Below are 13,375 nucleotides of genomic sequence, written 5' to 3' on the forward strand. Positions count from 1 at the left end.
GATGGGGCTCAGCAGCGGGAACAGCTGGTTTTCGGCTCCGCCAGGGAACACCCGCCCGTTGCCATGGCGACTGCATCCCCAGGTAAAAGGCGAGGGGTACCTAGAGATGCTCAACAAAGGGGCCCTGCCAGCAGCATCTCCTGGCTGCCTCGTCCCCGGCCCTTCCCCAGGTCTTCTCCCAGCCTGGATGCTTGGAAACATTGCTAAGGAGTTAGTGAGCGTATGGAGGAAAGCAGAAAATAACAAGCAGTTGCGGCCTTTGCAAATAAGAATTTTTGCTGATGTGGGGGAGGGGGGATGCAGGACCCAGCCAAGTTCCCTGAAGCTCTTTGCAGTTTGCTAGGCACAGGACACCCAGCTTCCAGTCAAATGCTGGAGGGCATTTGATTTCACTTGACTTGATGGGGCTCTGTCCTCGTTTGCTGTACACCTGTACACATCTGGAGTGACACATCTCAAGGGAGTTACTCCAGATATTCCCCATGTACCTAGGATTCCTGCATTGCCCCTTACGTTATGTGAATATGTAGCTTTTAATGGAGTGCCTATCCTGAAGTGTTTGTATATTTTCTGCATGCTTTTGAGACACGTCCATTCAATCACTGACTTTTTGGTGGCTGTGTTTTCCTTCTTTTGCCTTTTTAGGTGAATTTGACTTAAGGTGCATTTAGTTTAGCTAAGGTCTGCAGGTTCATTGATTTTCAGTTTACTTTTGGGTTGTACTTGATTTCCCTTGGTTTAGAGTTCATTTCTTTAGTTGATGTATTAATAGCAGGTGTATATCTATTAATGAACCCCAGAAGGCTTCAGCTTCCAGTAGCTCCTGCTAGAAATGTTTGGAAAAAAAAATTTACTCCATTTCTTTCTTGGTGACACTTCCCCACTTTCTTTCCCATTGCTGCCCATCAGGGAACCCAAATAACCAAATAACCCAGCCCTGGGGCAGCTGGTGGATCCCATCTGGATTGCTCTTCACTGGGAAGTGGACGTTTCCATTATGCAGCCTGACAGCATTAAACTTGTCTGGAGTAAGTTGAGGGTCAGGTCTTGGGACGGGAATTGGTCTCTGTTATGCAATAGCTGCAGGAGCGTTAGGAACTGCGTTTTCGGGCCGAGTCCTTTCTAATCCCCTCCAGTCAATCAGCACAAAGAGTAGCTGCCCATAAACAGCACAGTCTGCGTGACTATATGTATTGCTCCAGCGATACCCATCTGCATGGTTTTCTTCAGGGTCTGAGTGTGCATCTGTGCGTGTGTGTGCTCTCAACATGGATGTTTCCCCTGGTGCTTTTTTGTCTGCTTGATGCTACTGAGTTCAGTAGTAAAATGGGTTCTAACGCCCGTCAGCTGATGTGGGAAATGTTTTGCTGTTTTGCAGCTTTGGGCAAGCAGCAAATCTGCTGATGTGCTGCTCGTTCGCTGAGCTGAGCGAGTGGTAGGTTGTGAAACATGATTTGTACTGGAGAGAGAGGCAGATGGCTTGTAATGTAAGGCTGTTCAGGGTGCCGAGGGGGGAGGTGTGTGAGAACAGGGGCAGGATCGGGGTCTCCAGGTAGGGTTACCTCAAGAGTACAATGACTTGAAGAAGGGGAAAAGGATCTTGTGAGCTTTTGTTGTTCACTGATGTATAAATATATGGCCATGCTGGATCTTAGCTTGCAGAACAAAGAGGGGTGGTCTTTTAAATAGTGTAAATCCCCAGGAAGTTGAATGACTGTGATACTGCTTACATTTAATGAAGGCTTCTTCAGGCATCACCTATCTGTAGATTCAGACTTATAGAATGCAGAAAAGAGAGAAGGAAAAAGAGAAAGAGAGAGAGAAAATTTTCAGCTTTTGGAATCCTCTGTGAAGGGGCTCTAGATGTGTTTGTTTGCAAGTGTCGAACTGTGGCAAGGTGGAGATAAAGCGAGCAATACAGATCTTTTTTGGTGTTTGCTAGCTGTGGATTGACAGACTGTCAAATTAGCAATATCGTAAGAGTAGCAGTGTGTTTTAAACATTTCCAGTTTGTTCTCCCTGTTTAATAAAGTAACTGCTATGTGTCTGTGTGTGTGTCTAGCTGGCCATGGCAGACAGAGCAGCATCCCGACCATTGCGGTCCTGCGCTCGCCTGTCTGTGGCTGCAGCCCCTGGATTTCTGTTCCGCATTACCTAGACAGCTACAGCTCCTGCTGCTTTCACCAGGGGAAGTAAATAATTACCCTGTTCTCTCTGGGTGACTACATTTTCTTAAGTTGCTGAATAAGAGCTCTGTCATGTTGCTGAACATCTAAAACTATCAAGTATTTCAGAAAGCTCTTTAATTCTCCTGCTCAGAGGGAGATTCCTGCGTGTTCCTAAGCTGTAGGAATGGACCCCGTGGGAGACACCTCCTCCAGCAACTTGCCACACTGCCATAAACTTCCAATACTCCCTATACAGTGGGGCACCTGGGGGAGACTTTAGAGAAGGAAAAGTGCATCCAAACAAGAGCGAACTGGATGTTGTTTTCCAGGTAGCTTCCTGACACATTCCGTATCTTCCTCCACATCTCTCAGACCAGTTGTTTTTGTGGAAAAACAAAGTTATGCTCTTGGAAGCAAGAGCAGGGTTTGGAGATTGAGAGATTCTCCCAGCACAAAAATAACTGAAAATAAATGATGGGAATTTATCACAAGTTGTACAGAAGTTTTCTTATACAACCTAAAAATTCACAAACTTTCCCTGATCTCGGCTTTTGTTTTAAGTTTGAAAACCAGCCAGGGATTGTTGAAAGGTTCGGGAGTATTTTCAAGCTGGCTGTGGGCCCAGCTTTGAGCCAAACTGGCTTTGTCTCAAAACCTTTTGAGTGGTTTCTGAATGATGAAAAGCAGTGGATTTCACTCCTTATTCTTCGGATCAACCAAAATCAGCAATGATTGAGACTGCAGAAAAAAATTGCCACAAGGAGTGGAAAGCTCAGAGATTTTGCAAGCAAAGTCAGGGCAATTCGGAGCTGCAGATCCCACATCTGCTTCTCCTCCTGCAGGGCTACCATGAAAATCGACTCCAGTAGCTTCTGGGCAGGGACAAAGAAATTTCTCTTGGTTTTATAGTTGGCCCCTGGGTTTTGCTGAAAATGTTTCCCTCAAATAGGGAGTTTCTCTCCTTCCCAAAGACGAATTTGGTTCAGGGTGAGAGGAGCTTGCAGGCAGCTCTTGCAAGAACTGGAGACTGAAGCAGTCCTGGAAGGCTGGTGAGCAGTTGCGTGTTGGTGAAGAAAGCCCCATGTCACCCAACACACCATCTGGTCACAGATTCTGCTGTTTATTTTTATACAACAACAGTGATTTAAATGCCTTGAAAATAATTACTTCCCAAAATACTGCACAGGCTACCAGGCATTCCCCAGGATAAATACATATGGTTCCCTTGAGAAATGGCAAAATGTAAGAATGGAGTGTACCTCCACGGTGCAGGTGTGTTTAGGGGAAAAAAGTGGGGGGAAAGAGCAGGAGCTCATTCAAATGGTGATTCCTGTGTCAGGATCTAGGATGTTGTATGCAGCCTTGCGCATCGGTGGACATCTGCAGGGTGATTTACAGGCAGCAGTGGGATGTCCCTATGCCCACGTGGGTGAGGTTGAGAGCTGCCAGTGAGCCCTGCCTGCTGATAGTCATGTCAGGATGCTGTTTGCCTTCAGACTGGCCACAGCAGTTGGGACATCCCTGGCCATCCTGCCCCATTGCCAGCTGGCTCCAAAGACAGCTCGCAGGTGGGGTCTAGCTGCCCAAAGGAGAGGTGGCCCCAGTTCCACAGGACATGGCATTAACAACTGGGGTGGGTCTGTGGGCACACCGTGGGATGGCAAATGGGGCTTGTGGAAACCCGTCTGGTTGGGATCATCAAAGGTGCCTCAGTGACATGAAAGTCCTATGATTATGGGACAGAAGGAGGGACTAGAAGCTGCTTGGATGAGGCACATGAGTTGAGGAGCAGCCTCTGCCTGCCAAGGAGAAGTGAGATACCAAACCCTGGGGACACTTTGTGCTCTGATGGGTGTAGACATAGAGCCCAAGACCATGAGTGGTCCTGGGTCCTGCTGCTCCGTCATGAGGATGGACTGCCTAGGCTCAGTGCTTTTAGTAAAGAATTTTTTTAAAAAAGATCTTTCTAATTGATGTGATTTGTAGAGGTAGAGTTTGAAAGCTGGGGCCATGTACCCAAACATGCTCACCACAGACTGACCCATCAAGCCCCCTGCCAGCAAGGGGCTGCAGTGAGCGGCTCCTAGCACAAGCTTGTGTTTATACTGGTAATGCTTGACGTGCAAATCCCAATTTATTTGTTTTCCTCCAGATACTGGAGAAGGTGACTTACTGATGGCTTTATACCTCAACATAAAAGAGAGTTTCGGCGATTTTCAGGCAGCTTGAGTGCCCTGTGGTTCACCTGGTTGGAGAGAAGTAGGTATGAATGTGAGCATCTGCACTGCTTGGGTTTGGCATTGATGCATTTTGGGGATGTCAAAGCACAATCAGATGCAGCAGGTCCCCCAAGGCAACTGGCTCAGCTGCTGTTTATGGTCTTCCCACCCCTTTCCAAGTCTTGCTTTAGCAAAAGCTCCCCCTCCATAAGCATCCATGGCAATGTACTTCCTGCAGGGGGGTTGGACTAGATGATCTGTAAAGGTCCCTTCCAACCCAATACATTCTATGTACTTCTCAAGGCCACGTGCACTGTCAATGCCAAGATCCAAACCCTGATCTTTCAAGTTGTTGTAGCAGAAATCTCGATAGAGTGGATTCACTCACCTAAGCATATGGAAATACGTCCTCAACTGCCAGGCAATCTTGCTCAGATTTAGCCAATTGAGGCCAGATTTAATCTCACTTTGGAAGAGTATATATTCATGCCAATTCTATTAGTGACATTTTAGACCTTCCTGATTTAGAGAGTTGCATTTATTTTTTCTCTGCTCCCTGGATTAGACCCTCGAAACCTCTGACATATTGGTGGAAGTGAGGGTGATGGAGATCGTTTGGTGGAGGTTCTCTCCATCCCCTGGTGTTTTGTGAGAGCAAGCAGATTCTGCAGAGAGGGACAGACAACCAGCAGATTTCCTCTTGGACCCTTCTGTTCCTGTAATTCTCATGAAACCTGACAAAGTGGCCATTTTGTCACAGCCCACAATCAGTCAACTAAAAAGAATTCCTGTTGAAATACCATCCTTCATTCCCACTTGGGTAAAGTAGGAGCAATGGCTCCTGTTGGGCTCCTCCAGCAAGGGTTTGCATCTGGGGGTAAAAAGTGTGATTTGGGGTGCATAAAATCTCCTGATTTAAAATCTGTGTAGCAATGTAGTTCTCAGCTCCATGCAGATAAAAATGCAGCTGTCTTTGCCCTGTTTCCAATGGTAGCTCCATCCCCACTTTAACTTCCATGCTGATGGATTTTCTTCAGCCTTCAGGTCTGAAAATGGGTTGAGGAAGAGGATGAGGCAAATTAAAGAGTAGAGTAGTCCCAAGGACGGTGACTCACCTGCTTTATTTTAATCTTCATCACTCAGTAATGAAATGCTTTATTTATAGTCAAGGAACTGAGGAGGAGAGGCTGGGGAGGAGGAGAACGGCCTGGAAGGGAGAGGCTTTGGATGTCCCAGTTGCAGCAAGCATTGAGTTTTGCATGTTGCAGTATTTTGTGGGCTGTGAGTCTCCCCTGAGCTGGTGGTTCAGTACATCTCTGGTGTAAGGGTCCTGGGAGGCACATCCGCCTCCTCTTTTCTGCAGCTCTGGAAAATGCCATTCAGCTACATGGCTTACACAACATTTTTCTCAAAAATTGCTGTGTGCAGTATGTGCACACTCAGAGTGCGCTCTCAGTCTGCCTGGGGATGGCAACCCCAGCAAATGCCTTGGCGCTGCCTCAGGCTCGGTGCTCCTGGAGAAGTCTGGGCAGATACCTCAGGTCTTTATCGCAGACTGTCCCACAAAGGATGCCGGCCCAACTGCATGGTCTGGATTGACCCGCAATGCTCGGGACTAGACTTTGGCTCTGCTTTAGGCCCTGAGACCTGATTTGGCACCAAGACCTGATTATTTTCTGCGCGGGTGTTTTAGCTCAAAGTTCCTGAAATACCCAAGGAGTTGTGCTGCAGGTTTCCCAACAGGGTTTAGGGTTTTTAAATCGGTGACAACTTAGGAATTCGCCTCACTTTCCCTCCTAAGCAGTCAGTCCCTCTAAAATGGGCCAAGTACACACTAAGCGTTTTCTATCTTTCATGCAGTGTTTATGTCCTTATGTCTGATTTTCATGTTGTGTTCTCTTACTGTCAGATCAGGGCTGCTTACAAAATTCTGAGGGTTCTTGTCTTTCTTGGGTTCTTTGTTGATTTTTAAAAAGAAAAGAAGGCCATCACCATGTTTCAAGTAACGAAACATTATTTATGATCAGTTTTCTAATTTAAGAAAAGTAAATGTGTGTGCTGCTGTAGACTTGCCATGATTCAGCACTCAGGAACACACCCCACATTTAGTATTCTTGTTTTTTAAGACACTTCAGATTTATGGTCATTCTAATCCTCCAGGAAACCCCATGCCTTCAACAGGGAGAATAAATTCTTGGCACTCACCTGCAAGACAAGACTTGGAATAGAGGGGACCTTAATCACCTATTTCAGTCCTCATTGTTTCAAAAACGTATTTATGATCCTAATTGTATGGAACATAAGCGCATTCTTAACTGCTGAAGAAAAAATAGGATGGTCTTAATGCTTAAAGGTGGGCATTTGTTTTGCTGAATTGAGGGGTAAATGAAGTAGGAGGAACATCACGGGTTAAGTGACTTTATTACCATTAGACCAGACCGCTTCAGGTCACTTGTGTCTAAAATGGAGGCACCAGCACTTACCCAGTTCGTTCTGGCACTGTGAAAACTAACATTTAAGGATGTTGGAAACTTGGAATGAACATCATTATAATGTTGTTGTTGGTTTATTTTATCTGTTGTGTGTGTCCAGCTGAGACTAAAATTTGTTAGAAATTACTACAGCCTTCGTGAGCCTGTCTCTTTCAAATATTAAGGTGTTATCTCATAAGCGTTGGCTTTATACTTTAATAATCCTTAAAAGTGGGCTTTTCCATCTTTATTTAAATTAAAGCTGCTAAAAGAGTTCTTTGAATGTTTCTTTAACTGCTGTGATGAGGTGCCTGCCCATGATACAGCCTCCAGTTATCCTGAGATCTCGTATCAGAAAAGGTAGCTGGTTCTTCAGAGATGTTTCAGCACGACTGCCGTTAACAGCTGCAGCATTCCCAAAATCTCCTTTGCACAGCAGTGACTCCTGTCGCGGATGTGGCGCTGCAGCCAGGTGTCTGCTTGGGAGCAGGTGAGGACGGAGCATGGGAGGACGCTTGCCGAGGGATGCTTTCCGTGCCGGGGTGACTCTGCAGACCTGCAGGGTTATGTCAGCTGGAGGCTTTGCTTGGAACACCAGTTACATCTTACTTTTCAGCAGTGCTGAATTTATTAACTGCAGCTGATTTATTGTTGGTAGCTTTAAAGACATTGAAGGGCTTGTTCAGTACAGCCAGTAGAAGCAAATGTATGGGGCAGCCTTGTCAGGCTGGAAACCTTCCTGCTCCCAGCCCCTGGGGCTCTCGTGCTTCTCTTGTCTCTGCGGTTTTTTCTGTGGAAATATCAGTCCATGTCTCATGTGGCCAAGGAGGAGAAACAACGGCCCCAGGGCGCAGACTCTGGCCACGGGGCTGGGCAGGAGCCCCTTGCTGCCAGTGTGGGCAGTGCTTTCTGACCCAAACAGCCTCGGGTGGCTGTCGCTCACCCCAGTCAAACCACCCTTCGTACACACATTGCCAAGCTGCAAATGCAGAAATCACAGATCTGAACGACATCTCCAACCTTTCCCTGCCTGTGCTGTGTTAGTCACTGGCTGCATAACCAGGCAGCCTAAAAATCCTCACCCTGCAGCACAACTGCGCAGAGAGGAGCTGCAGACAGCCTGAGCCATCGGAGTTTGAACTGGTTTTTTTCTGCTGAGCCTGGCCCCATAACTCATTGCTTCCAAAAGCACTCGCGAGTACTTGTAAAGGAATCGGTGAAGAAACAGATTGCATTTATGTCTTGCCATCAGCAAGGGAGTTTGCCCTTTGCAGGCCTAATCCCGCCACCCAATGTGGAGGTAGCAAGACTGATGCAGGGAGGATGTCTACACTCACCAAAGACAGCATCCTGCATGCCAGGGAGGTGGGGAGTCTCTCACCCCATATAGGTACTGACACGCACGTAGCCAGCAGAGCACCTCTGCTTGGAAATGCTTCTTGGCCTGCCAATGATTTTAGGATTAAAAGCTCAGGATCCTGAGCAAAGCCTACAAGTTGCTCTAGGTCTGCTACCACTGCACGAGTGTTCACCCATATTTGAGTCAGCGGTGTCCCCTTCCCTTCCCCGGGTACGTGCACCGAGGCCACGGATGGGTTGGCTGGTAAAAACCTGGGGAGCACAGCATCTCTTCTCTGCTCTGAGCTACGGAGCAGCATCCCCACGGGCTTTGTGGGAAGGTGTAATGAGGTTTCACCATCTCTCCACTGACTACTGATGTACAGGGGGGCTGCATTCCAATCGGTCTTAATTAGGTCTTTCCGTTAATGTCCTTAATGTAGAGGCAAAAGAGATGCACTTGCTGCTCATATGGGTAGGAAATGGTTTGCATTTCAGGGTATTTTCATTCTGTTGACTTCAGCAATGGAACACGTTGGAAATTTAATGTGCACTTCAGCTGAACTGGAGGCTTAACTGCTCTGTGTGCAGGTGTAGCTGGATGATAGGAACAGTCATCATACGGTGTTTGTAGTAAGCAGTAGTTGTAAAAAGGTAAATGCCTTCTCCTGTCCTTTATAAAAGTTATAAAAATGCGTATCCCGATTTTGCTCACCAGTTTTTCATCTTCTGGTTAGTGCTTATCTCTGTCTTAGGATGCACCATGTTTGCTGGTTTTTTTTTCCTTTTCATTACAAAGGCTTATACCTTTGATAAACATCACTGACCAAACAGAGCTCTGAACTGCAGTATTACAATATTGCTGCGCACCAAACTTCAATTGAGACAGTTGCTTTTGATGTGGGACTGACCTAGAGCTGAGGCTGGTTCATCTTTTTTGCAGCTTTTGCAGCTCTTTAAAAAAGTCGTAATGCAGCATTCGCATTGGTGCCGTTTTCTCTGCTGCCGTAGCAAAAGTATGTGCTTGAATACTGAATTGATTTTGCAGAACCCCCTGGTTATCATGACAGTCTCTGCGTATGATCTGTAATTCTCAGACCATAATTGGTTTCTAGGAAAGGTGTTGCCCCAAAGGCAAAGCTCCAAGATGATGTGTGAGAGTCAGGAGAAGTCCCAGAGGGCCCAATCTCCTCTCAACACCCTGTTCATGACAGAAAATAGGGGTTTGGATCCCCTGTGCAGTAGCTCTGTTTACCACTGTCACAAAGCAGAGATCCGTGTATCAAAACGCCTGCAAAGTGGCATCTTGGTTACAGGCAAGATAGGGTTTTTACATTACAATTTGGAGTAGATCTTTAGTAGATGGTATCTAATTCTCTACTTAAAAAGTTTTGTGTGTGTTTAGTGTGGGTATATGGCTTGCAGGACAGAAAAGTCAAGCAAGAAAATAATTGTTCACATGCACAGATACGGAGTCGCCGAGTAAAAACCGGATTCCTTTTACATAAGTGAAGTAAGAGCGCTGCCTATGAACACACATACCTGTGTCTGCTCATGCCAAGGAAAAAAGGACCCAATTGCCTGAAATTTATTTTTTTTCGGAAACTGGCCCATCAGACAAAAATTCCTTTCCACGAGAGATACATGGATTAAAAGAATGTGTTAAAAATAGTGAAATCTTAGAAAGCGGTGCATTTGTTTTCAAATTATTCCCAAATCAATTCATTTTAGAAATCTACCTTGTCAACGTTTGGTTCTGTAGTAGGACATTTATCCCAAATACAGATCCGTTCCATTGTGATGCACTAATTCTGGCCTGCAAAGTTCTCTGTTTTACTTTAGAATTGCCATGTTATGCACGTGGGTTTTTGTTGGTTTTTTTCCCTACCCTAAAAAATACTACTGGAAATCATGGTGGATCACCTGAACATCTATCACAGTAAAAACCAGTTGCCGTTTTGGGACTTTTTTCCCCTTCGAAGTCTTTCTGGCACAAGCCTTTCTAATTCAGTTGTGGTTGAAGTTCAGGTCAAAGACAGGCTTGGGGATTTGTGCTGTGTAAAATATATGCAATCTGCTCTCACTTTGAATGTGGGAAACAGACCATGCATAATCCCTGGAATATTTGGTAGATCTTCTAGGCCATGAAGATGGCATTTGTAATATTTGCCTAGCTACATGTATTTTTACACGGTTGTCCATTCCTATGCCATCCAAACTCTATTCAGAAGCAACCTAAGCAGGGAGAGCTGAACAAAGAGTGAGAAGAAAATGTATCATTCCCAGTAAGAGACTTCAGAGTTTGGGCTCCTTTTTTTTCCCTTTCTCTCTCTCTGCTGTTGCTTTTTAATGTATTGTTCTTCTAACCTACTTTAAGCCGCACATCTAGCATGCTAGATGTTTTGCAGATGAATCATACTGTGCAATGCACTTATGCATATCTGCTGTGCAAGTACATTGTCAGCTTCTATTTGATAACCTACCAGCAAACAAGGTTTTTTTCTGGAAGCTTGGGTTCCTAGCATCGCTCTCCAAGTGAGAATAATGCAACTGCTGTTAATAAATCAACCTGGGCCCGAGGATGTTTCACTACTTTCGCTGTCTCCTTGATTAGCAGTATCCTCAGAGGTATAAATTAAAGAGGGAAATATATAATCTGGGAAGTTTTCCAACATCACCTTTGAAAATGTGAGCTCAGTGCTTTGCTGAGATTTCTTTGGTGGAGGCATGCTAACAGCAGTGCTGAGGATGTGCTCTGATTGCACCCTAAAGAGTAGGAAGATGCACAGAATAGCTTCAGTTTTTTCCCCTTTCTCATCAAGATAATTTCTAATGCGCTCTGCCCAGGATGGATCTCAAACTGTTTCTACACAGGTCTGTGAATTGGTCCCAGAAGTGCAGCTTTAGTCACTCCCTTTTTGACTGCTTGTTCTCTTAGTCTGACATCTGCATAAAATATGTTCCATGTTTGCCCGTCTCAGCCTGGAGCTCTTAGCAGTGAGTGGACACAGTCCCTCTGCTCCATTGCTCAAAGCCTGAGCTTCAGCAATGAGGATTTCAGGAACCTCTCCTGCCTGTTCCTACAAGGTATCGTCACAGCTGGGTGGTAACTCCTGACACCTTCCTCCCCGCCAAGGCAAGAAAAATGTGCTGCAGAATGTGCTGATTTGCAAAAAAACCAAAGAGAATTTCTCAGGAAAGGTTTGATCTTAGCAAAGTTGCCGCTGTTCTAAACGGGCACAAAAGGGATTTTTCAGCATATGAGCAACATCTTGGAAATGGAAATGTCACATCCTCCAGTTTTCCCCTTCCCCTGCCCATAACCCACTTGAGTCTTTGGTATTTACTGGAATTAGGAGTTTAGCAAGACTGTAGTACTTGGAGCCTTGCTTTATAACACCTCTGTGTTTCTATTTGCTTTTTCTTGGCCAGTTCTCTGCCAACATCATTCTTTGCTTTCCAAGAGATGGTGAAAAACGGAGAATGCAAGACTAAGCCGGTGTTCCTCAGGTTGCATTTTGGGGAGGCGTGAGGAACTAGATCGCTTATTACAATGTAAGCACAGCGGAGTGAAGGGTCTTACAAAGAGTCCCCAGCAGCTGCATTTGAACTGGTCTGGGTCTGCTGAGCCCCAGGCAATGCCAGGCTGCTCCAGAGGGGTCTCGGCTTTGTCATCTGTGACTCAGTTTGTGGGGCCTCTCAGGCTGAGACGCCCAAAAAGTCATTTCTCTCTCCTGAAAAATGTAGGGCAGCTATTTTTACTTAAGTGCATGGAAAAAGCTCCCCCCCCCCCATTTTTCACTTTTAAATTCATATTAAGGATCCTAAGTTACATTTTGCAAAGGCATTCACCCTTCCAACTGAACAACGCAGAAGGGATACAGTGTGCTGTGCCTGCTGACACGGCTAAATTTGCCAAGGCAATGCATTTCAGCGTTTCCAAACAGTTTTCCTGGGGAGCTTTCTCTTCCATAGAAAGGTTTGCTGTTTCCCCTCGATTTGAGCTGAAAAGAAATTTGAAAATATTATTCAGTTTTCCCACAGGACAGAATTTCCCTTGCAATAGCTCCACTTCCAGCCAATATCAGGAAAAACACAACCGCAGTCAGTGCGCTTCGTTTCAGCCCCACATTTACAACTCATTCTTTGCCATTGCTGTCTAAAGAGCAACGACATCAACTCACTTTACTCTCAGCTTGAAAATACCCATTACATCCAAAAGCTGGTGCACTAGCGAGGGAGATCTGTTAGCACCTCTTTACTGCACTCAACAGGAGCATGGCCTTTCTTCTGTCACTGGTGAAAATGAAGTTGCCTCCTGGTCCAGCCCATCAAATTGCTGCTGAAAATTAATACCAAGCAGATTCTTCTCTCTTTATGGCAGATGACTTTGGCACCACCGTGGTAAAAAAGGCATGAAGCCATCATCGTTCCCCAACCTAGCAGCTGCCCAGCATCCTTGAATTCAAATAATTATATAGTGCTCCCTCCCTTACTCACTTAAAAATGTGACTTGCGTATTGGTGCTGAGCAAAGGAAGGAAAGCCAGTGAAGGGCAAACAGCCGGGAGGAATGAGCTATACTAAAAGTCAGTGGAGACACAAGGACAAAAGTATACGAAGTGGACATGAGTGATCAGGATGAACAGAAAAATGAATAGCAAGAAGAAGTCCAAAGTATTCTTAAGCATTTGGATTTCATAAACGGTGGATTTCCCCTCAGTTTATGGAGGCAGTTAGGTAATGTGGTGCTTGTAGTGGGAGGTGGTTAAGCTCAGAAACTCAGCAGGTGCCTTCTGGTCCACTGCGTTCATGAGCTCTGGAGGCAGACTTTCCTAGCAAAACCATCTCCTCTCACCCTTTGCTTAGTTGGAGGTATTAACATAATGTCTCTTAAAATAAACTTTTGACTGCATTTTACTTTTACATTTTCAATTCCTTCTTTTACTCGACTGGAAGGACATAAAATCCCTTCTCTTCAGCTTTGCTCAACCTTTCACCATGCGAGTGCTACCTGGAGGAGTGCTGTGCCACAGCAGGACCCAGTGTGCTCCAGACCCTTGGAGACTGGCCGGCCTCTCCCAGCTCCTACATCTTGCACTGAGAAAATACAAGGAAGACCATGAAAACTCAGAATTATCTTGGCCATCCATATGAATGGTCTGAATAAATAGGAAGAT

General features: G+C 45.6%; 1 protein-coding gene across 1 annotated transcript in view; it reads left to right on the forward strand.

The window, feature by feature from the left end:
• Positions 1–6: 6 nt before the first annotated feature.
• The window catches only part of LOC104544028 (reticulon-1-like), a 109,467-nt gene continuing 96,098 nt past the window's right edge, over positions 7–13,375 (forward strand). Inside the window, 1 exon segment of the mRNA XM_010188769.1 lies at positions 7–82. Coding sequence (XP_010187071.1) covers positions 64–82 — 19 coding nt within the window. The 5' untranslated portion in view covers positions 7–63.

This window comes from Mesitornis unicolor, unplaced genomic scaffold, assembly GCF_000695765.1.
Source record: "Mesitornis unicolor isolate BGI_N332 unplaced genomic scaffold, ASM69576v1 scaffold11487, whole genome shotgun sequence".
Classification (NCBI taxonomy): Eukaryota; Metazoa; Chordata; class Aves; order Mesitornithiformes; family Mesitornithidae; genus Mesitornis; species Mesitornis unicolor.